The sequence below is a fragment of the Ambystoma mexicanum genome, chromosome 13 (assembly GCF_040938575.1).
Source record: "Ambystoma mexicanum isolate Mex_15411 chromosome 13, UKY_AmexF1_1, whole genome shotgun sequence".
Lineage (NCBI taxonomy): Eukaryota > Metazoa > Chordata > Amphibia > Caudata > Ambystomatidae > Ambystoma > Ambystoma mexicanum.
Window position 1 is genome coordinate 627,541,861 of NC_090938.1, and position 24,978 is coordinate 627,566,838.

At 47.0% G+C, this 24,978-nt stretch overlaps 1 protein-coding gene across 1 annotated transcript in view; it reads left to right on the top strand.

Annotated features, from left to right (window-relative positions):
• The first annotated feature begins 1,919 nt into the window (after positions 1–1,919).
• The window catches only part of LOC138521596 (keratin, type I cytoskeletal 17-like), a 29,863-nt gene continuing 6,804 nt past the window's right edge, over positions 1,920–24,978 (top strand). Inside the window, exons 1-6 of the mRNA XM_069634544.1 lie at positions 1,920–2,584; positions 5,811–5,893; positions 12,086–12,242; positions 13,238–13,396; positions 14,023–14,148; positions 23,862–24,079. Coding sequence (XP_069490645.1) covers positions 1,994–2,584; positions 5,811–5,893; positions 12,086–12,242; positions 13,238–13,396; positions 14,023–14,148; positions 23,862–24,079 — 1,334 coding nt within the window. The 5' untranslated portion in view covers positions 1,920–1,993. The remainder of the gene's footprint in view (positions 2,585–5,810; positions 5,894–12,085; positions 12,243–13,237; positions 13,397–14,022; positions 14,149–23,861; positions 24,080–24,978) is intronic.

The window sequence follows — 24,978 nt, forward strand, 5'->3', positions numbered from 1 at the left end:
AGACACACTTTTCAGACAAGCCTAGGTGCTCTGAGACTACCATCTTGGTGATTTTGCACAGTATACAAACTTTGAAACATAACATAACTTCTCCAAACATTTGCACCTCGAATCGCTCACCAATAGGGGAGTGAATTGAATTCAAGATGGACGGCTTGACCCTGATTCATTTTGGTGCTGGTCCTCTTACTCAACAGTCTCTGCGCGATCTACCAACCGGCAAGATGCCTAAGGTCGCCTTCACGGCCCGTGCATATTACCTGCTTACCAAGGTGTCATTGCTGCAGAGTGATATCCGTTGTTCTCCAAGTTTACACCATCTGGAGGTTGCTCCACCCCACCTCTGACTCAACTCTGATGGGAACAGAAACAGAAATGCACCTGTCCCCCTTAGTGTAGGGCAGCGTCGCACCCTTCTGACTTCCGCACTCCCACCACCAGTGTACGGCAGGTCTCCGGTGCAGACTCTTTTGGCAGTTTTAGTACTTTAAGAAAAGAGTATAAATATATAAATAATACATGCAGTACATCTGGAACATGGAAGAGTTTTTCTTTGATACTTGTTTGAAGATTGTCCTACAAGCATTCGGGTGAATGGCTAGAACTGAGGTAGCATTTGATGATGTCATGTGTGCCTTATATTCAATGTATGCAACAATAAGGAAATAGAAAGGCAGCTTGGGGCAAGACAGAACACGCATGTCCAAGCAGTAGAACCGATTTGTTGAAATAGAACCAGGCACTAAACCCACTACCGGAAGGTCTCTCTGGGTATCGCGATGGGCTGCTTCTGGTATTTCATCTAGAAGGTGCCAGACTCTTCAATGGACATTCACCAGGAGCGGCAGCCATCGGGCCACTCCGCCTTTTCACAGACTAACCTATCCAAGATATGTTGCCTCTACCCAAGTGCATGTCATTGTGAATGACAGGGTAAAATGAATAAACCTAGCGGGCCATATTCCCTTCCCTAACTCATACTTTACTCATTATGTAACCGGTACTTTGGTCATGCGCCCTACTCGCCACATGGGCAAAACCATGTAAATTGAATTTTATCGGCCATTGACAGTAGGCTGATATGTTCACACTAAAATGTTTTAATAGTACAAGCAGCCTATCTCTGGCTAAACTACAGAAACTTTAATGATATAACTGTCTGCTTTGGAATGTATTAGGCACCTACAGAAATATCCCACACTTCAGTTTAATCAAACCTAAGGGTGGAGAAATGAAACATCAACTTTAGTAAGAACATTCATTTGACTCTAAAAAGCAGGCTAAAAGTAGTGTCTGGCGTGGATACACGTGATTTTACAAGGGAAGTCATTCATGCCTTCTCATAAAAGGCCTATTTCTCAGTCAAAGCCAGTAAGCCAGATGGAGATGTCTTTCTGTGGAATTAGCCAGGATCCTACCACTGCCCATGTGTATCCCTGCTCCTCATGATCCGCGCCGTGATGGGGCAAGTTGAGTGGGCGCGGCTGTAGAAAGGCGTGGCATTATTACACATTGGGTACAGTTGGGAGGACAGCTAAGAAGCAATTAGGGTTTATGGGAAAGGTAATCTTTATATGTTTCGCTTGGTGAATACTCCACTGCTCACCGGCTTACGTCACTTCAAAAAACTGCAAAAAATATAAATGAAAAAAGAATTACTCAACTCAATTAATAGGATTATTGCAATAAAACTCCATGAGTACTCCGCCTGTCTCTCTATTCCTCAGCTTTGAACTCGCCCTGGTGGACTTAACTCTGCTGCTCCAATAAAATGGGCCCAGTGGAGTTAGTTATTAAGTAAAACCCTAACAGTATACAATTATGGGCAAAAAAAATGCTACGTTGGCAAACCCCCCCTTCTGATGAAAGCGGGGTGGAAGGCAGCCACGAGACATCCTGGTTTGGTATATAATGGCACGAAGCACTCTCACTTGTGCATTCGTCTCTCTGGGTTCCTACCTACACTTAGCCAAGGCCCCTTCTTGTTTGAGCCATGTACTCTCCTGCTACCGCCAGGCAAGACAGCGCGCACAGCAGTGGAACCTTATCTATCAAGAAGACCACTGTGCATTCCAGCAGCAGGGGCTCTACCGGGGGCATGCATAGCGGAGGGGCTGGTCTAGGTGGTGGCTCGTTCTATGGGGGCAGTCATGGTAGTCTTGGAAGCAGCTCTCTTAGCGGCCATGGAGGAGGAAGCCACAGTGTAACCTTCCAAGGCGGGTCTGGCGGGGGGTTGAGCTCTGGCTTTTCTGGTGGCCACCAAGGTGGCGGCTTCAGCAGCAGCTCGGGCACTGTCTTTGGTGGGAGTGGTGGGGTCTTTGGTGGCAGCTCTGGGGGTGTCTTTGGCGGAGGCTATGGTTGTGGAGATGGGCTGCTTGCAGGTAGTGAGAAAGCCACCATGCAGAACCTCAACGACCGGCTGTCTTCCTACCTGGAAAAGGTGCGCTCCTTGGAAGAAGCCAACTCTGAGATTGAGTGCAAGATCAAGGACTGGTATGAGAAACACCTTCCAGGAGGAATTTACGGTCCAAAGTCCCAGGATTTCAGTAAATACTACCAGGTCATCGAGGAGCTGAAGTGCAAGGTAAGAAACCTCCTTCTCTGTGGGACTTTACCACCTCGAAAGCTTGTGTGATCTTGACAGTCCATTGTGCTTGAAATGGAAGCTTCTCTGGTAATGTCACTTTTATCGATAGGGGATTGTCAGGATAAAAGGCAGCCTTTTTCTATTCCAAAATATTTTGCAATCATAGAGAGCCCTCCTTAAGGCTTCCTTAACCACTTTGTAAATGTCATGGTTTTCACAAACAGTGCTATTTGTTACTGAAAATACACAAATAAGAGGGCGTGTCCACAATAGCAACTGGTTTCGTGTCTGAGATGCCTTCCTAAGCCATGAATACTAGTGGGCAGGGCTGGACTGGACTATATGGAACTCTGGAGATTTCCTGGTAGGCCTCTGCACCCTGGGCAGGGCTGGACTGGACTATATGGAACTCTGGAGATTTCCTGGTAGGCCTCTGCACCCTGGGGCTCTTTTTTGTGGTAACCTATTTCATTTCCACATATTCTCATAGGAAATGTGTTGGGCTTGCTGAAAATGTGTAATCTGGGGCCCCTTTGAAAATTATTTCAAGGGCCTCTTTCGGTTCCCAGTCCACCCCTGCTAGTGGGCAGGGGGGAGAGATGCAAGTCCTTCCTAGAAAATATGATTTCATTAAAAGAATCCTCTCCCATGCAGTGCACATTGGTCTTTGAGTGGAATTCTCTATGGGCGCTGTGAACCTACCTTCTCCACAAGACAAAGGCAGCTATAGTACAGTGTGGTTATTACCTGGCCGGATCACCTGAGATCAATATACCTGGGAGTATAATTTAATAGTTGTACTAAAATGTAAAAGGTCAGCTGCAGGGTTGCGTTTGGCATATTGTAGGCCTTGCTGGTAAGACACGAGGATCTGCCCTGTTCATGGGAAGCCAAACAACATCCAGCATGCATGGTGTTAGTCTCAGGAGTGCAAGGGTAAAGCTGGAGACTAAGCATGTGTGGAAAGAGGGCTTCTGAACCAGCCCTGCATCCCCAGCTGACATTAGACTACTTGGGCGAATGGCATTTTTTTTTTTTTTTTTGCTAGTGTCTTCCATGCGACACAAAGCAGGACCTGCCTTTTAGTAGTCCAGTTCAGACGCCATTTTGTATGAGATGCGCAAACCGCCAGCAATTTGAGTTGTGTTGGGCATGTAGGAGAGCGGTTTCCAGAGAATCTGACTCCTGAATAGTGGAAGCAGAGCACAAGGACCGAAAAAAATGTTGGGGGGGGGCACATTTACGTACAATGTGAAGAGGTGCGTAGGATTTGAACACATCTAGGTGATACATGCAAATGCCATTCCATTGGCCTTTTCTAACTCAAGAATGTGCACTGAGCCAATGTACTTTTGACTGTCAGAATGTAATAATCAACACCTGACAAATAAACCGAAAGAGATTTAGGCACATGGTAGAGAAGACGAACACACGGTGATCTAGTCAATAAATTGAGCAAGCAGTCATTTTTTCTTATTTTTTTCTTACATCCGATCCTCAGGGACAGTGTCTAACTCTGAACAAGCACTGGCAATGCCAACAGTTTTGCCTTTTCTCTAGTCATGAGAAAGTCATTTGCTAGACATTGCCATAATGGTATCTGGCCATCAATGGTAGCAGCTGAAAATGGTGTGACTACCTGGGCATGTATGCAGTGTCTGCGAAATGCAATACTTGTTTTTGAAAGGACTTCAGTGAAGGGCGCACTCTTTAGACCAAGGGGCTGAAGGCAGACTTGCTTAAGCCATTTTAATTACGCCAGTAGCGGATTTACAGCTCCAATTCACGTCATTAACTCTCAGAAGACAGCTTTTAAATAATTATACTGTCAAGTGCTTCCAGCACAGATTATGATGTCATGGCTGGATGAAGTTAGCTCAAAGAGATCCAGGGAGGGTGTGTTTTGGCAAGAGGAGGCAGGAAATGGGTGGGAATGGCCATAGGGATTAGCAGGGCAATGGGTGGGTAAATAGCCAAACAACTCTCCGAAGCTTTAGTCCGTCCTAATATGTTGATTTCCCTCCTATCTGTATTCCAATGCAATCATTTTGGCTAATAGATGGTGTGTTTGCGATACCTGATAGCCATAACTAAAAATGTGGACAACTGAGTGTATCCTCGTCTAGCCACGTGAGTGGAAAAGAACTGTTTCCAAAACAGGAAGGGCATAACACACTGACTTCCCCATCGGTGCCGTTTTTTCCCCCAAATTGAGAAGTCAAGAATCAAAATAACCTTAGGAGGCAATGTAGTCATGTATCGTAAAAAGGCGGGCTGCCCTGTGATGATGAGATGCAAGAAGGTTGGTCTCATCGACACCGTTTTGCAATTCACAATGGCAATAGAAATGGGACTGCTCTGGTGGCCTATGACATGTGTCTCAATGTGCGTGTCACTCAACGTGTGTCTCAATGTATCATAACACATCGTACTCCATTTTTGCATGTGAGCTATCCCACCTGTCAAAAAGGTTTCTAAGAAAAACACAATGAAACATTATGTTCGTCAAACACTATAGGCAAAACAGGTGGTACTGCTACAAAAATGATTTCCACATTTTTTGGTCAATTTATGGACTTGTTTTCATTGAGCTTTTATCAAATCACGTGTTACCTAAGCATACAGTTTAATATGGAACATAAAGTTATTTTATATCAACTTGATAGATGTGGACGCTCAGAGCAAAACCAAAACCTCCCTTATTGTAATTCAAAAGAACATAGCTGGGTGCATGAGGTCACAGGATTTAGCATCTGAAGGAAGAACGACAGAAGGAAAAGAGGTAGAACGAGGAAGAAAAAGAAAGAAAGGAAGGAAGGAAGAAAGAAAGAAAGAAAGAAAGAAAGAAAGAAAGAAAGAAAGAAAGAAAGAAAGAAAGAAAGAAAGAAAGAAAGAAAGAAAGAAAGAAAGAAAGAAAGAAAGAAAGAAAGAAGTACAAACTTTATTTATCAAATTATATCAAATGAGGATCAATATGCAACTTAAAAAAATAAAATAGGGAAAATACAAATTTAAAAAAGGGAATATCCAGTATCTGAAAAAACTTGTGTTGGGGAAACTTTTTTCTGCAGAAATGGTGAGCATGTATTGAATAGGAGTGTATGGCACAGCCCTGTTAAAAATGGAAATTGCAGGAAGAGCAAAGATTCCTAGGATGTCTCCTGGTTATCTCTGAGTGTCCCTGGCGTTGGATACGTCTACCAGTATGTCCTTTTTCTTACAGATCATCGCCGCCACCATTGACAACGCGAAGATCGTCCTGCAGATCGAAAACGCCAGGCTGGCCGCTGATGACTTCAAGATGAAGTAAGTCTTGCAATGCCAATGACAAAGTGGCAGGTGTATCTGCACTTCCAGCAGAGGGCGCAGGAGTTGGCATGGGTAATTGCGTGTTGCAAGCCTGGACCTTCCTTAAAACGAACTCATGAACAAGTGTTGCGGCTACTGTGTTGGGAGCATTTCCCCTCTTGGGCCATATCCCACCTTACCCTGGTAACTATCCTTGGTAGATAATGGGCCTCATTACGAGCATGGCGGTAACCGTGCCTGTATGGCAGGCAGGGCTACCGCCATGCTCGCTACCGGCACCGCCTTCTGCGATTGGGCAATAACAGGCCCATTACGAGATGAATGGGCTGGTAATTGCCCATTCGTGGGTGACGGTAATGCCGGGCTCCCGATCCCCATTCTGTCCCATAGAGCAGAATGGAGGTGGGGAGCATGGTTGCACCGGCACCGTTGATAAGGGTGCTGGTGCAATCACGAGTTCTGCTCGCAGGTGCCGCACAGCCCGCCAGGTAAGACCTGGTGGGCTGTCAAGAACCCGCAAGCAGAACTCGTAATGCGGCGGGACGGTATGAACGGTGCCGGTGCCTTACCGGCACCGTTCATACTGTTCCTGCCACTAATGTAATGAGGCCCATTGTGTTACGTTTGCATGCTCAGTCAGATAAAAAGGTGTGGTCCGTCTTCGTCCAATTTTACAATCAAACAAAATCCAAGTTTTGATCAATTTTAATAGACTAATTGAAAATATGATATGATGCTGAGAGAAAAGGTCCATTCAGGGCTGAATTCCCTGTGTACTTCTTCCTGCAGCCATGGAGTTTGGGATTGAGAGTTTGATTAGGCCTCATTATGATTCAGGGTGGTGCAGTAAAAATGTGGCGGGAATACCGTTGCCGCCGCATTACCTCACCGCTCAACTATGCGTTGGTCAGATCATTGGAGGATTCACCTCCATCTATGAGCTATTGTGACCCTGGGGGGTCAAAATACGCTTACCCCAAGACAAGGCTAGGAATCAAAAGGCTTCTGCAGTGGGGATAAGCGCAGTATACATATATCTTAACATAACATAAAGAATCTGTGGCTATGGGCATGCTGTTTCCAGGAGCTTTGTGGACACTAGAAGAATGTTAGCTCAGCTGAACACAGATCCATAATCAGCAATCAGGTTCCCTCGCCACCGTAGACAGGTTTTCTTACCATTCCCCTGTCAGCTAGTTTGACCCATAATGCATTTGCTGTTTCAGAGGACCCACAGTGGGGGTGTTGCATTTAACCAGGTTTGAGCCAAAAGCTTTGAATGTGACATAGTGACACCAGACAGGAAGCACCAAGAGTGGCATCACCCGCCTCCGTGCACCTGTAGGAAGGGGGCTGGCACCAAGCATGCCGGCCAGAAAGGGGAAACTGGCAAAGTGTGTACACTCCTAGTGTTCTAATGAGTGCCAGTGACGTCACTGTACATCCCTTTCTAGGGTGCAAATGTTGTACTCAAGCGTCAACAGCGTAGGATTCTGGAAGGACACATTGAGAGCAGTGTACCAAGGCTGAAGATACTCCTAAAGTGTCTTAATGCAAGTCTATGCAAAAAGGATGAGCATACTCGTCCTTGGCACTTAAGGGGTTAACATCTGGCTGCTCACAGACATACAACGGGGAAAGGGAAATAGACTCCACATACAATGTCCCAAGCCCGCCCAGGTCATTTCAAATGGTGGTGCCTGGAGACCCTGGTAGGTCCACACCTTATCCCCAATGGGCGGCTAGTGCCACCTGGCCGTGCCACCTCCTGCATGGCAGGGCACAAGCCCTCACACTTTAAGGCAGAAGGCATCCATCTTGCTGTCACGCCCAGCCCGTCTCTGACAGCAACAAATGTGATTGCAAGTGCCTGTCAAATGTGTCACCTGGGAGAGCCGTGACGGCAGCAGCAAAGGTGCAGTGGCCGAGGTCAACAGCCTGCCCAGGAAACATCAATAGACCCCCTATGATGAAGCCAAAGGCATATCTGCCGGGATCAGCATTTGGGTACCCCACGCCTCCAACGATTAGTATTGCATTGAGAGACTAAATAGGCTCCGACGTGGGGTGAAAGATGCATCTCATGGCCCAAAGAAAGTTGAACTAGCTATTCAGCTTCCTGGTGGTGGGGGGGGGGGGGGCAACACGATGGGTTTAATGGCCCCTCTCACTACAAGCTTTCAAAATTGCTATCAAACCCTGCACATTCTGAGGCTGTTTCTGCCCCTGTTGGTCACTTGTCATGGTCCCCAGTTTGAACCCTCTTCAAGCTTACTCTCAAATGTGTCTGTTTTAATGCTGAGTGCTCCGGCATCACCTAGACGTGTGAGGTGAACAGTGCGATGGGGTCAGGACATCATTTGGGGGTTGCCAGGGGTAGCAGCTGCTACTCCTGGCTCCTCATCTGCTGCCCTTAGATCTGCTTTTGCGACCCCTGGGCCACTGGACAAAGAGACAGTGCCAAGAGCAGATCTCTGTGTTACACCAGGAAAAAGCAGCTGAACGTGCCACAGCTTTTTTTCTCCTGGAATCTAGATCTCGTTAGCTGGAGAAATAACAGGGATGCAGGAAAAACCATGAAGCGGCCATTACTAATAGGTTGGCACTCCATTAGTGAAGAATGTCTGAATGGTGGAGTTCAGAGGTGGACCTGTCTGTGCAGCTCATATCCAATATAGTCGCAACAGGAAGGGCATGGGGGCTAGGTCTAACTTGCTGGGAATGGGTAACAGCAGCCTGTAGTATTCAGTGACAACACAGCATGAACGCAAATCTCATCAGTGTTTCTCGTTGTCTGCTTTGCACATCCAGTGAGCCACTAGGTCTGTGATGAGAGGGGTGTGCCCCAGTGGCTTCTGACACCAATCCTGCCTGGGCACTGTGTGACCTGACCCACATCTGCCAGACCTGCATCACAGGCACACTGTAGATAGACGCCTGGTGAGATAATTTACGTGAAGTTGCCCTCTGCCTTTGAAGTAAACCATCTGTTGCACAGGGGTGGCCTGGCCTATAGGGAACTCTGGAGGTCACCCTGTAGGCCTCTGCAGCCTGGGCCTCTTTTGTCTGGTATTTCCAAATGTCCCCATAGGAAAATGGTTGGACTTGCTAAACATGCAATATGGGGCCACTATGAACATTATTTTCAGGGCCTCTTTTTGGCTCCAAGTCCACCCCTCCTGTTGCTTCCTCAAGCAAAATATATATATATATTTGTAAGGATAGCTAAGGGACAACACATTTGCTTTGGAAACACAGGGATGCAGTGTGACATGGGTTCAGTTCCTGTTCCAGTGCTTAGAAGCTGAAGGAGGATGGCATTAAGCAAGATATAAAGGACCAAAGAAAATAATAAAATGAGGTTTTTCTAGGGGAGATGTCATTGAGCTGCTGCTTACATTTTAAAATAAAAAACCTTGCAATTACTGTGACCTGCAACACATCCTCCAACATGTCCCCTCTGTATCCACCTCTAACAAAAAGAAATGTGGGTTACTTACCGAATACGCAAAAAAGAAAGGTGATGGCTGGAAGGGTTCAAATCGTTTATAACCCTAGCACAGCTCTGGACAACCCTCCAGACCATCATTTGTCAACATGTCAAGCCACTACAGGAGGGGAAAGACCATATTCAAATCAGGTGTGAACCCACCCCAAAAGGAGCAGTGCAGCTAAAAACTGCTAGGTCACATTCCTTCTGCACAGGACCACAGGCATCCGCAGACATGTTTCAGCCTCCTTTTTTTTATTACGTTTTTTATTCGAAATGGGTGGTTCCCCCAACCCCCCTTTTTTAATTTATTTTGTTTGTTTTACCCATTTTTTTTTTATTCCCGGACCCCAAAATAAATATATAATAAAAAAAATCAATATTTTTTTTCTTCGATATTATTGTTTCGACATTATTGTCTTTCGAAAAAATGTTTTTGAAATTATGACTGACCACCGTCCAGCAGGCTTTTCTAGGGTTGATGTTGTGGAGTTGGTGCTGTTGTTTACATTATAAAATAAAACTTTTGCAATTATTGCGACCTACAGCACATCCTTTGCCTCGATTTCCCATCTCACAAAACCAAATGTGAGTAACTTACCAAATAAGCAAAACAGAAAGGTGATGGGTGGAAAGTTTCAAATCATCCATAACCACTGCCACTACTCTGGGCAACCCTCCAGACCATTGTTTTTCTGGTTGGACTTGTGTTGGTCAGTTGCTGTTTCTAGTCTGTGGCCAGACACTTGGCAGGCACTGGATGTCTGTGCTTTGGGGTTTAGGCCTCTTCGAGATGCTCTGTCTGTTTACAGTTTTGCCCGAGTGATGTACAAAAGTTCAGGTTGTTGTGTTGGACGTCTGCTGACATTCACAGTAATTTGGTAATATCGTCCTATACACACTGATATTAATGCTACATATGGAGATCCATTCTTGCATGAAATGTATAGCATCTTACAGTGATATTGTAACCATATATTTGTTATTGTACTGAGGAACAATGCTATCTGATGGCACTTCCTGTTTTGAGAAGGTGTGAAAGGTTGTGTGTCATCACTTCCCATGATGTCACGTGGGGCGAGGTCCAATGACATCACTTCTTGTGATGTCATCAGAGTTCAAGGGTCATGTGATGTCACTTCCGCTACCCCTGGCATTTTGGTGAAATTACGTCCCCAAATGTGGTAAGGTGATAATGGTCAGCTATTGCCCATGCTGACCATGCACATATCGCCAGTTCTATGGCGCTTAAACCATAACAAATACCAAAAAAAGCCCTGCATGGCATTGCTAGTTGTTGTGCTAGTGGACGGAAGATGGAGAGTACTGCAGGCCCTGAAATCCACAGGAGGGAGATCGGGCCAGCTAGGTTTTTCTGGAAACGTTCCCGAGTAGCTTGCTAGTGAGTCTGCTTTGATAGGCTGTTTGGGGTATTAGGGCCCAAAGGGCTGGGACAACAGATCAGCGGAGGCTGGTTTTGAGAGCCAGCGTGGGCCATTGGATGACTTAGCGCACTCGTTAACAACTCTACTCGCCCATTTGCCTTAACGTATTTGAAAGTGCATCGTTTGTCTCAAACATTTCCAACAGCGTGCCACCCAGGATAACTCGGGCAGTCTCTTGCACACAGTAACCAATGAGAATTGGGCAACGTGGGCATCTTTTTGTTGGGTCCTCATGCCCATGTTTTTCTCCAGTCCGACTCTGACTAACCCGGGCTCCCTCTCATCTCCTCTAGACGCCCTCCAAGTCGCACTCCAAGTCACAGTCTTCACACTTCCAGAATCCTCCTCTTCGGGGTCCTCACCCTGGGGCAATGCGGTGGCAACACTGACAGTCCCATCGTTTGCTCCTTCATTCTACTCAGTCCCCTAGATCCAAAACTAGTTTTCCCATAGGGCGAGCCTGCAGTGTGGGGCCAAGGGACGTGGCACACGCATGGCTCTCCTTCTGACGGGGTGCCTCCAACGCATCGAAGGGGAAATTGTGGGCAAAGGGTGTTTTACATGTTCCATCTGTGCCCATGGTTCCCACTCACATCTGGGATATTTCTAAGAAGTACCCTAAAATGCATTTGTACCAAATCTAGTAATCATTTTAAAGGCCGTCCCTTGATGGTCAGTCTGCTGTTTTGGACTGCTCCTTCTTTTCACTCTCTGCTTCGGCTTCTTGCACCGACAATGGGATAGGACACTTATTCAATTGGTCTGACTGTCCTCATGTAGATACCCTCAAAATTGCAATGATTTTGTCATACCTAACCATCATAAAAGGAGCCCTTTATTTATTTATTTATTTACTTATTTATTTATTTGTTGCGTGCCATACTCCGCAGGCATCAGCCATTTTAATGGGCTGCAGAGAAATCTGCTATGATGTGCTGCAAAAATAACAACATTTATTGCTCAAGGTGCCCGCAGGTGCACCAGCCTGCGGGGATCAATAGCTTTAATTGAAACCAAATGCCTTTAAAAGGCCAGCAGGACTTGGGGAGTCTTCGCACGTATCAGGCTAGCCTGACAGTGCAGTAGCTCTCCCAGATGTTCAGGGATTATTGCAGGTAATTCAATTTCTGTATAGGCTATCCGCCTCTGGATCTCCCCTGATGAATATTTCACCCAGGTGGCTCCAAAGAAAGATTAGAGTGTCTTAATGCAAATCATTTTGCGCCATCAATGTTAACTGTCCCCTCTTACCAGGTACGAGAATGAGCTCCTCTTACGCCAGAATGTGGAGTGTGACATTGCTGGTCTGCGCAGAATCTTGGATGAGCTGACGTTGGCGCGTGCCGACCTGGAGTCGCAGATCGAAAGACTGACTGAGGAGCTGATGTGCCTGAAGAAGAACCATGAGGAGGTGAGATCTAGAGGCCACGTGCAACTCTACGTGCCCCGCTTTGATGGATCCAGCAGTTGCTGGCTTTACAATGGCATGCTTAGCTGTAATCGAGGGCCTCCTAGCACTTTAAAAAAGCTTTTAGGAGATATTATAATTTTTTTTAAAAAAGAGTATCTCGAACCATATGCACCCTGCCATGAGAGGGTGTTTTGCATGGAGTGAGAGTCTGGATTTTTCACTACCCCTCATTCCCACCCTATTGAAATTGGGAGGTTCATTGGCATCAAAAAAATGATTCAGGAAAAACGAAATACGTCATCGACTCACATATGTGATGTTTTTAAATCTGAAAAGGAAATCTCACCCTCGCCCCCCTCACCCACTGTTAGTATCACATGCAGTTCAAAGGCTGGAAAGGGCCCTTACTCTTATTGATATCATAAAAGGAGAGCGGGTGAGATGTGAACAGCAGGCAGGATTGTTTGTGGGCATCATTACTAGTGTGGCGGTGTGAGTACAAAATGGCGTTAGCATGGCGGTCAAAGAATCGCTGCCACATTACTTCCCTTATTACTGCACCATTATACTGCAGGTTTGGTGGCAAGGTGCAAGATCTGCCTCTAGAAAAAGTATGCACTGTACCACCAAAAATCGTAAAAATTATTGCTGGCGGAAATTATGCCAAAGTACCTTTGGAGTGCCACAAACTCCCACAATGGGGATTAACACCCCTTGTAATCCCACAGTAAATCAGCAGGACCAAGTGGTGGTAGCATTAATTGAGTCTGTAGTAATTCAGCGGATTTGCCACCAAATTTCTACCAAACTCATAATGAGGCCTTATATCTTCACCAAAGAGAACATTTCAGCAGAAAAAGTCCAATTGTTGTGCCACAGTGCTTTTAAGTGCAAAGTGATGACCCTAAAACCTCAGGCATATTTTCCCAAAAGGATGTCATGATCATTTATTGTGTTTCCAATTGTCAACTAATCATGGCTACTTCCTTTGATAGGAGATGAAGTCTTACCAGGGCAACACCGGCGACGTCAGCGTGCAAATGAACGCCGCACCAGGCATCGATCTGCTCAAGGTCCTGAACGAGATGAGGGAGCAGTACGAAGGAATGGCTGAGAAGTATCGCCGGGAGGCTGAGGAGCAATTTTTCCACAGGGTAAGGGCATCCACCCAAACATTATTTGTGTGTGTTTTTTAATGTGATATTCGTATTGTGTGTAATCGGCCTGGGACTCGAGTTAGACTCCTGAGTGGAGCGAGGGCCTTTAAAGAGGGTCCGCGGGCCGATAAAATCTGATCCGGCATATTGGAGAGGGTCTTAGGCCATTAGCACCTCGGGTTACCAAAGCAGTAACCAGGGGTGCAAAAAAAAAGAACGGGATTTCATTCATTGAACGTGATGCACAAGGCTTCCCATTTAATGAATGAAATCCTTTTCCAAGATGGCCACCATGAAAAGGGACGTCGGGGCTCTTCGGAGCCCCTTTTCCCTTTCCATGGTGGTCAGGGAAGCAGGGAAGTAGCAACGGCGGCCTGCGCTGCCACAATAAGCAGGTAAGTGGGAGGTCAGAAGGGGTAAAAATTAAAAATACAAAGTGACGGAGGGTGGGTGGTTAGGGCGAATATGGCCCTGGGGGGAGCCGGCCATCAGGTGGGAAGGAACGCAAGCTTTCACCGGCGGTTCAAGCCTCCATTCCTAGCCACCTGATTGGCTGGCTCCCCCCACTAGGGTGCTAATGTTTGTTGATTGCAGAACTGTTACTTGCATTTTTCTGACTACAGAGCAGTGAGCTGAAGCAGGAAATCTCCACCAACACTGACCTGATTGAGTCGAGCAGAAGCGAGATCACCGAGCTGAAGAGGAGCTTCCAGACCTTGGAGATTGATCTGCAAGCTCAGCTGGCCATGGTAAGAACTCTGCACCACTTCCAGGAGGGGGCGATGATGGGCAGACATGCCATAGCTGATTTGGCCAGCCACTCTGCACCTGGGGGTAGGTAAGGAAAGGGAAGACTGAAAGGAGAGGAGGACCAATTGTCCTTCCTGCAGCAAATTGGGGCTGGAACTTACCAATGGTGGACAATTGGGGCATATGCTTGCCAGTATGTGAGCCAATAGGGGTCAAGGATTAGAGGACTACATAAGGGGAATCAAAGAGCAGGAGAGCATCTTTTAAGGCAACAAACTGTGGGTGCAGAAAAGAGGTCAGGTTTGTGAAGCCTAAAGCTGCTATGTGGCGCCTGGAAACACTTTTTACTGTAAAGTCGCCATACACATGTTCAACAAATAAATAAATAAATAAATAAATAAATAAATAAATAAATGCATGAGAAAGTAGAGAAGAAAAGCCCATTTCAGCTGCCAAGCTACATATGCTGCAGCACCACCCACTGGCAATCTCTGGAATTTCACCTCCGATTCAAAATCACTGGCCAATACATTGCAGGCATGCACATTGGCTCAAAAGCATGCCTTTCTCTAGAAAATTCTCTTTGTCATGATGTGAAAATAGGCATTCAGAACAATTACAGACAGATTGATTTAAATAGTCGTATCTCTTCGTGGTACCGTGAAATAATCTTTATTAGCTAAGTCACAGGCACTCACTTTATTAAAGCAAAAAGAATAAAGGGTGAATTCACTTAAAGGATATTTCAGCATTTAACGTGCAAGCTTCTCGAAGATTTCATAATACTAGTGACAGGCTTTTTAGACCGTTCCTCGTTCCGGATTCCTCCCCCTATCCTCCATCACTGTAATAATAAGAGTTACTGTTTTCCATGTTTGCGATACTCAATGTATCATCCCTGGAGGGTTGAGGGGATGGGTCTTGGGATGAGCAGGCCGGCCTCATGTCAGAAGGACCAGTAAAATAGCAACCATATGAGTCAGTAGCAGACGCATTTACCCACTGAGCTATCTTTCTGGGTTTAGGAGTCAGTGACTCAAGGACACAGTGCCCAATTACCGTCGGGTCAGGTGCGCGTTATAAATAAAATAAACAAACAAACACACACGCAAATGATGGTATGCCCAAGTGATGGTACATGTATATGAGGCATCCACACAAACTGTTAACTTTGAAAATGACACCTATAGTGGGCCTGTTGCATTCATTAAAAACGGGGGTTAATGAACCATTGCATTATATTTATTTAAAAAAAAAAAAAAAAAAAACTTTAGCAATGCGGTAAGAAGTAGTGTTGTCATTCCCGTTACAGATTACAAGAAATTATGCACCCGCAAAAAGAGCTGGAAACCAATCACAACAGCCTTGCCACAGGGCCAGCTGAAAATGTGTTCAGGGTCGTGGGGGCCCCTTTCAAAATTATGTTCAGGGGAACCCTTGCGTACAACTGGGAAAACAAGACTGAGACACATGTGGAATGCACATATTATAATAGAAAGTTGAAGGGAGGGAGGGAGTGTACACCTGCAGATTACCATGGCGCAGGTTCATTGTCCTCTACAGCGAGCACAATTCTTTTTTATTTTTTATTTATCGTGCATTTGTAAGGTGCTTATACAGAAAGTAAATTGCATTTCAAAGCACCCACAGGGCAACAGGGAGGGTGCAAAAACAAAACACTGAAGGATAAAGACAGACCTACTAGGCCTTGTGAGCATTCCGAATGTGCAAGTGCAGAGGGTGCAGAGGGAAGTGTGGGGTAAGTGCTAGGAGTACCCGTGCTTGTAGGTGAGCAGTGGATGTAAGTGCCCAGGGGAGGAAGTTCTAGGGAGAGGTCATCAGCCAATAAATAGGTAAGTGCAGGCCTACAGTGACATAGGTCGGTGGGTGCCAAGGCAAGTGCTGGGAGCGGGCAGAGGCTGAAGGTGATTGGCTGGGGAAGGACAGGGCCCAGAAAGTCGCATAAGGGCCCTGGTCGCCAATGTCAGCAACTGTGGGATTAGCAGAGGAGGGAGGAAGGCAAGGAGGGGGAGAAAAGGAAAGTCTTTTGGAGCTTCTGGAATTTGAGGAGCTACGGCTCAAGTGGAAGGGGAACAATGTTCCAGAGGAGGGAGCCACTTGAGGAAAGAGATCGATTGGCAGCCCTCTGTTTAGCGAAGCGCTTGACACACAGAGAGTTGGTATCGGAGGAACGTAAAGGTCTAGAGGGAGAGTATTTAGTAAGAGCGAGCTTCAAAGAAAGGAAGTCAGTGGGGAACTGCAACACTAGATCTACACTGAGACTCTATTAAACTTTCCATGTCAGCAAAGTGCTAAGGTAGTCTAAAAAGGCCATGAGGTGATAAGAACGTCAGTGGATACTGCAAGGACAAAGGGTAGTGATGGCCTGAGGGTGTCAGCAAGGCCAGCCTGTGGCATACACGCTGCAAAGTGCACATTTAATGTTCTGAATTCAAAAAGTATTTTGCTTCGTGATATGATCTCCAACATGGGGGCAGCAGATTGGTCCTCCACCCCACCTGGGAATCTGGGACGTTTCAACTGAAAAAGTTGAAAGGCCCAGGCGACATCCCTGGCTCGATATGTAGCTAAACTGATAGGCGGCAGAGACTTCTATGCCTGCGTTATTTGAAAACATCAAAGCTTACAACAGTACATTAAATAGCAACACGCGTCCTTCTGCACGCGGTCATCAGTACAGAAAAAAACACAGGCCGTTAAGTCACAACATGCAAGTTGGCAGAACAAGGTGGCGGGACACTCTGCAGAAAAAAACTAAAAAATACAGACATAGAATAGAGAGAGTATTATCACACTGCATCCAGAGCAAATGAGCACTAGTTAACAAAGCAGAAGAAAATATAACAATACACAATACAGGTAAAAACAAGCAGGTAAAAGTCGGAGAACTGAAACAATGAGTAGAACAAACAGATTAGGCTCAGAGCCTTTGGAAAACGAATACAGGTGAGACAAATAATGTTTGCAGCAGCGGGCCTACAACTCTCGGGGCTACCGTGGAAAGGGCTTTGAATAAGAGCTTTCAGATCCAGCATTTTCCAACAGGTAGTCTCAAGACATCAGGGTTGTGAGCAGTGCCTTAGGCCACCGGAAACTAGCAGTGTTACCTAATTAGATGGCTGCTCCGCGACAAGCACCTTCAAGGTGATATAGCAAATCCTGAAAAACATAAGGAAGCGCAGAGCAAGGCAATGCAAAGACAATCAAATCTGTCTGATGTCATCACACCCGCGAAGGGCGCGTCACAGCGGTGAGGTCAAGGTAGGACAGAGACCAGACGGGCAACCCACCCCAGGAGGATTGCCGTGCCCCATTCAGCCTGAAGAAAATGAACGACTCCACGGCAGACTGAGACAGAAAGTATGCTCTTTCTTTCCGAAGACACTGGCTGCAATGATTAAATCATATCACGTTTTTCTATAGAGCTTAATTTCGGACTCCTTCTGCTTCTAAGCACTGCAATAGAGGGTGCTGTTATGAGTCTAAACAGGAGGAAAGCTCGCGTGCAACGCGCTCGCCTTGGAAGCAAGACGATGCAGAGCAACACAGGTTCGATACCCGGGTCCGCGCTTAGAAACCTCTGGGAATGAAGCACATTATAAATAACCAATTACAGTTAGAAAGGTACTCAATGTACTGAGCTCGGACTGAGGACATTATGGGCCTGATTTACAAAGCGTTTTTCAATGGGGCTTTCACACTGGATGGACACATATGTGAGGTGAGCATTTAACTAGCTAGCTGACGGAAGTGCAGACTGGTTCTGTGTCAGAGGTGAGCATGAGGCTCGCTGAGCTTTCATCCGGGCATGGACTCAATCACAGCAGCCCAGTTAAGACACGAACTAAGCGGGGAAAGGGAAAGAGTGAAAAGAACCGCACAGAAGGATTGATGCCAGGGTTTAAAAGGAAGCACGTGATGCTGAAAACAAGGCAATACCCGGCAGAGCTCTCAAGCTTCTCCTTGCCATCTAGTTCTAGTTTAGTCCCTTGAATTCTGGGACTTGTAGTTTTTGCTCAACTATTTTAAATCTCGGAAAACTACAAGTCGCAGAATTCCATGAAAAATAGGGCTGTATGACCTTCTCATCCATGGTCATCGGAAATGCGAGAGCCCTGCATACGAAAATCAATGGACTTTACAATGCTACATGAGCCTTATCTTGTCTTTCAAATTGACAGTATTATAGAAAATGGACCAGCATTAAACCTAAACCAACAGTAATGAGCAAACAAGGGTACATCTTGTGAACGCGCAGGTCCTCGCCATATAGAGAAGGCAGAAACTAGGTGGACTAGACAAGCCAGGATTAGCTGGTGTCAAATCCCACGTTTCTATGCGCTATGTGACAAACATGAAATTCCTCAGGACCACTGCTACAAAGGGAGCCCACAACTTGCACGACCCAAAAACGGATCTCCAAGTCCGGCTTCAAAATCACATAATGACTGCTGGCATCTGTGGTGTGTTTAAAATAGGACTGCGTGCGACTGCTTCGGAGGGCGTGTCGCGCTTCACCCCAAAGAAGAAGCACAGCCGGTTATGCTGGCAGCCGCAACTCCAGTGCCTTCAAAGGTAGTCAACGGAAGGGTAACTGCGACATCTAGTGGGCAAAAGGTAAAAGAATGGATACAATGCTTTAATAAATGTGCATGAAAAGAGAGCATGCTTGTAAAATCACGTGTTTTTTCCAGGATCTCCACGACCGGCTGAGGAGGCTCTGGGAGGACTGGGGGGCCCATTTCAAAACTACCCCCGTTGCTTAGCGAGCAGCACAAAAGTCTGAGCCTCCCGTGGGGTGCATACATTATAACAGACACATAGCCGTAGATTATCACGAGGCTGCCAGCAAGCAGGGAGCTGAAACATTACACCTCGCCTGGAAAGGATGATGAGCTGTTCAGCTCACTGCTCGCTTGCCATCTCGTGATCGGTGCTTCTTTGTCAGCAAGGGGCTAATGTAGAGAAAAGGTACCTCAGAGACTTGAGGCTACGCCCTGAGGGGCTCCAACAAAGGCAGCTTGTAATGTGCGCGCCTTAAAGGGCACATTTAAAGTGCTGAGTGAAAGGAGTAGATTGCCGTCAGATTAGACTGCCAACATCGGGGAAGTTGCCGAGGGCCTCCAAGAGGCCAGAGGCCCCTTCCACCTGAATAGGTTTGAAAAGCCCTGAGGCCGTCCATGGCGATCTCTTTGGTTTACTTACTTTCATTTTTGGAAGTAATACTTTCAAATTATTCTTTGAAAACAAAAGAACATTGACACAGGCACAAGACAGCTCCAATCAGGGGCAGCTTTAGGCCCAGGTACCCAGTCGCCCAGGGTACCACATTAGCCCCCTGCCCCGCCAGCTCAGGGGAGTCTTTCAAGGGCTCCACACGAGCTGGCATTGTGGGTAAAGGCTCTCGCCAGCACCAGCACGAGAGTGGGGCGCATTTCCTTTCAATAGGGCGCTGATGCTAAACCAGCATCAGCACCCTATATCAGCGCCCTATTGCCCTACTCCCGGCTCCAGCACGGGAGCAGGGAGTTAATCACTTCAATAGGGCGCTGATGCTAAACCAGCATCAGCACCCTATATCAGCGCCCTATTGCCCTACTCCCGGCTCCAGCATGGGAGCAGGGAGTTAATCACTTCAATAGGGCGCTGATGCTAAACCCGCACGTGGCAGCCTTTGAAAGGCTGCCTCATGCTGCTTTAACATCGGTGGCCTATTGAAGTGATTAACTCCCCACTCACTCACGGGAGCAGGGAGTTAAGCACTTCAATAGGGTGCTGATGCTAAACCCGATTATGGCAGCCTAGCTGCCTCATGCTGCTTTAACATCGGTGGCCTATTGAAGTGATTAACTCCCCACTCACTCACGGGAGCAGGGAGTTAAGCACTTCAATAGGGCGCTGATGCTAAATCCGCACGTGGCAGCCTTTGAAAGGCTGCCTCATGCTGCTTTAACATCGGTGGCCTATTGAAGTGATTAACCCCCCACTCACTCACGGGAGCAGGGAGTTAAGCACTTCAATAGGGCGTTGATGCTAAACCCGATTATGGCAGCCTTTGAAAGGCTACCTCATGCTGCACGGGAGCACGGGAGCGGGGAGTTAAGCACTTAAAGTGAGTGCTGCTGCTAGTCGCCCAACTCAACCCCCTTGATATGATATGATATGATATGGTATTTGTAACGCGCCTATACACAAGTGTTTCAAGGCGCGACGAGGCAGGGAGGGGGGGAAACAAGGGGAAGACAGACAAACGATCCTACTAGGCCAGGTGTCATTCAGATCGCGCAAGTGCAGAGGTAAGGGGAAAAGGAGAAAGTGCAGGGGGAGGAGGTGGGGGGGAAAGTGCAGTACAAGGTAAGTAGCGTAATAAAATAATAAATAATAATAAAAGGGCCAGCTGGTGGCAAGTGCGAGGTAAGTGCAGAGCAAGTGCTGGGAAGGGGGCTGTAGGGATGCAGTGACAGTCCCACAGTGCAGGGGGAGCCAGGGAGGCAGTGCAAGTGGAGAGTGGCTGGGCCCTGGACCGAGGTCACAGAGTGGCCCAGATGCAGGTTTAGTGCAAACTTCAGTGGGGAGTTTAGCAGGTTTAGCAGGGGAGAGGGAGAGAGAAGGCAGAAGCGAAGAGGAAGGTTTTGAGGTGCTTCCGGAACCGGAGATGGTTCTCCTCAAGTTTCAGGGAGGCGGGAAGGCTGTTCCAGAGGGAGGCCCCTGCTGCGGAGAGAGATCTACCCCCAGCTCGTTGAGCAAAGGGGGTGGGGGTCCACTCCTACGGCGCCATCTACAGAGAGAACCTGTCGTCGACTTTACAATCGTCACTCTTTCCAAGTCAGTAAGGTGAGTAAAATTGTGTTGGGCGCTAAGGGCAGCAATGATTACGGCGCTTTCAATCTTTGGAATCGGGCATGACACGCCATAAAAAAAAAAAGCAGATATTAATACTAATAAACACAGGTTGCTTGTTGGCTGAAAGGTTTAAAGAGTTGTTAAAAAAGTGAATGGTGAAAATAGACCAAATCCCAAGGCCTGATTAGAAGGGGTAGATAGGATGTCCAGCTGCTTAAGGGAAAACAGGCCTTGTGGACTCTTTCAAGGTGTGACTTATCAATTCAGTATCCACAAGCAGACTCCTAACATGGGAGTTGTTGGTCTACCGCCCCTTCTGGTGGAAGATTGTATTTACATGGTTTATCGAATTTTAACATTATGCAACATGAATAGAAAAGGTTATACGACCCTTAAATGCCGGCAGACAGTAGCACTGGCGTGCTTTGTGGTGTGTGTTGCAGAGTTTTTCGCTTATGGTCACCATCCGCTCTTCACTCCTCACAAAGGACCCACTGCCAGGTGTGTTCTTGACCTCTTGCACGTGGTGATTGCTACTCACAGGCCAAGGGCCTTCAGTGCTCGGGGCCTGTATGGGAAATAAGAGCCCGGCTAAGGTCTCACTGGTTCAGGCAGAACATATGGGCATTACGTGCTGGGTCAAGGATGCGCAGCACGCGGCTTGCAGAGAGGCGCGGGTGCCTGGCGTGATGGTGTGTGCTGCAAAAGCACAGAACATACCCATCCGTTTTCTGATGAAATCCACTGTAGTTAAACAGAGGGGTAAGGCACCCAGTGGAGGAACTTTGCTGAAAATAGGGAGTTGGGTGGGTGGGGGTGGCATGACAACTAAATGAAAGGGGCCCCTGCCAAATGAGTGGGACAAAATGGGGTGCCACAAAAGTTGGGGAGGGAGGGAAAACACTTTTACCCCCACCCCCTTAAATTATGCCCATGAAGGCGGCAGCATTTCTTGAGCACTTATGCAGCTCTCCTGTGTTGCGCTCACCCTTTGCATTCATTTACAGGCCGCTGCATTCCTGGGCACGCTGCAAGATAGAAGTCCTTGAGCCACACTCGAGAAAAGTAGCACAAAGGAAAGGAGCGCAGAGAATGGGAAGCGCTCAATTCGTGGGGGCTACTTTTAGAAATGCACAGGGCACTTGTTTCCCAAGTGCAAACGGAGTCTGTCAGGAGCGGCTGGACAGTAGTGCCCAGATGCGGTGTCCAGCCCCCTTGCATACATTAGTGTTCGCAGCATACATCCGACAATAATGTATAAGTGTCGCCCAGCAACCACGTGGGTGATGGGAGCACATTTCTAAGAGACGGGCCCTGAAACCCTTGGGGGGGAGGTGCGTTGGGGAGAAAACATGTACATGCCCGTTTGGGGGATGGAAATGCAAGTGTTACAGCCATGTTTAACCCACAGCTGTCATACCTAAAGACACATTTCTGAGAGTGTCAGAAATGAACCTGTCATGATCTGCACCTCTATCTGCGCATGTTTCCAACAGGCGCAGGAGCGCATCCCTCATTTCTGCACATTTAAAAGCGTATCCCGTTTGTGAATTCACCATGCACTTTTAAATGCGCCCAAATGCCCCCTGATGTATGCAAATGTGCAAAGGGGTGAAAAGGGAATTTGAATGAACGCATCCAAGATATGCTTGTACAGATGCTCCCTGATAACCTTCCGGCTGGCTCCTTTTTTGGCACAAGTGATGAGATGTGTGACCTGTGTCAAAAAGGGTTTTGAGAATCTGGCCCATTATGTGAAGGGCCTTTAGTACTTGAGCCTCATCAAAACACCATCTGAGAGGATGACCGTGCACAGCTGCCATCTAGAGGCCAAGAGGGAGTATTACCAAATAAAGATCACGCACATGTTTTCAGTGAGTTTGTTAATGTGCCGACATCCAGTGGCCTCATTAGATGTACAGGCCCAAATATTGAGTCGGGACAGAGACAGTGCAGTGTTAAACTGCCATGTTCTGTGTCAGAAATATGAGTGCACATTGTTTTCTTTAAGAAAAAGGTCAAACAAAAAACGCAGGATCGTGTAGCGATAAGACCTCCTTTCTTGAGCCAACTCCACATTATCTTCTGCTAGCTTTCAAGCCCACAGGGCTCTCGGCCACAGGCACAGACACAGAGGAAGAGACCCATGTGGTCTTGAAAGCTATCAGACACAATCTAGAGTTCGCCTCATAAAGGTAGCATTGCTGCAAGGTCCTGAGGGGTGTTCCCCTTTGGTGTTAGGCGAGATTCCCCACTTTGCATGATCAGGCAGGAGATGTGAGATATGACAGGCACACACAGGGGACTGCAGCACACACTTAGAGTGCAGGTGTGAGCATATTTAAGCACAGGTTCATTGTAGAACAAGGGAACTGCAACCGCACTTATTTGATGGCATGGACTACTACTCCCATGATACCCTGTCTTTGACTGTACTGGCTAAGGCTAAAGGGAGTTGTAGTCTAAAACATCTGGAGAGCCAATGGTTGCAGACCGCTGCTGTAGAACAAGGGGTAAGGGGTCCTGTCAGCGAGAGTCTCAGGTGTAACAGCACTTCTTCAATACAGGAACATTAATACATGTTTGCAACACCCTCCCAGAAAGTGGAGTAGCCGGCAAATTGGTCATATATTTTGATAAAAAAGGGTCTTGTGTTAGTTTCGGGGATTAATCTATATGCCAGAGCAAAGACAGGTTTGGAGACTATTTCAAGGGTGTAGTCTTTCAGCAGGGAGTAAAATTGGAAGAACAGGTAAGATGCAGTCCTGAGAAGACAGTTCAGCGCTTTACCTGAGCTTGTGTGTTATTCGCCATCCATAACTGTCCTCTCCACTTCCTTCCAAAACAGAAATCTGCGCTTGAGAGCACGCTGGCAGAGACCGAGGGCCGCTACTGTGTCCAGCTGGGGCAGATCCAGGGCATCATTAGCGGCCTGGAAGCCCAGCTGAATGAGCTGAGGGGAGACATGGAGCACCAGAGCATGGAGTACAGGGTGCTCCTGGACATCAAGACCCGGCTGGAGGCCGAGATCGAGACCTACCGGCGCCTGCTGGCCGGAGAGGATGGGTAAGACTGCTGGGGGTCCATTCCACCCCAGTGCCCTGCAAATGGCGTACACGTCCAGTGTTCATTCATATGCCTATTAATGCGGGGGTGGGGGAGGGCTGTTGTTATGTTTCTGCAAGTTTCCAATTATGAAAGATGAGGGACAGCATTACGAAATTAAGCAATTTGCCGAGGAGCACACAATTTGCTCAAGTGGTGATGCCATTATTAGTATTCTGGTCTCCATTGTTGGCAATGTATGTTGCTAGTCCTAATGGCATAGGCCTTTGGGCTCATTGTGAGTTTGTGTGGTAAAACTGGTGGGACCTTTGTGCCTGCAATTTTATGACAGCAACAGAATTACTGCCAAATATGCCTCACCTGAGATTCCGAGTATGACTTTTAAGTGGAGGTGTTACCTCCAAAAAAGTGCTGACGGTAAATCTTCCACTTAAAGCCAAAAACCAGACCGGCAGTATTACCTCCTGCGGTAATTGTGTCAATATTTGCACAGAGTCCTTTACGTTGCAAAAACGCAGATTGCTGCTGCCATATGGCCAGTCAGAACCTGGCAGTAAATTCTCCCGACCGAGTGGACGTAAAGGGAATCGGGTTTAGTAGTAGGTAATTCTGTAGCAAACAAAACATGACATGGAGTTACTGAGAAACTCGGAATGAGACTGCACGAGTTGCATGTATGGAAGTAGTTAATCATGGGTAAATAGGGAAGCAAGGGAAGCGTCACCTGAGTGAAACTGCTAATGAGGAGACAGGCGGGGACTTGGGGCCCTTATGTGGCCCTCTAGTCTATGTTTTAACACACGAAAGCATTAACCAATCGAAACGGACTCACTGTAAACCCTTAAGCCACTTCCAGTCTGTATGGGAGGAACAGCCCAGCCTTTATTCATGTATGTATT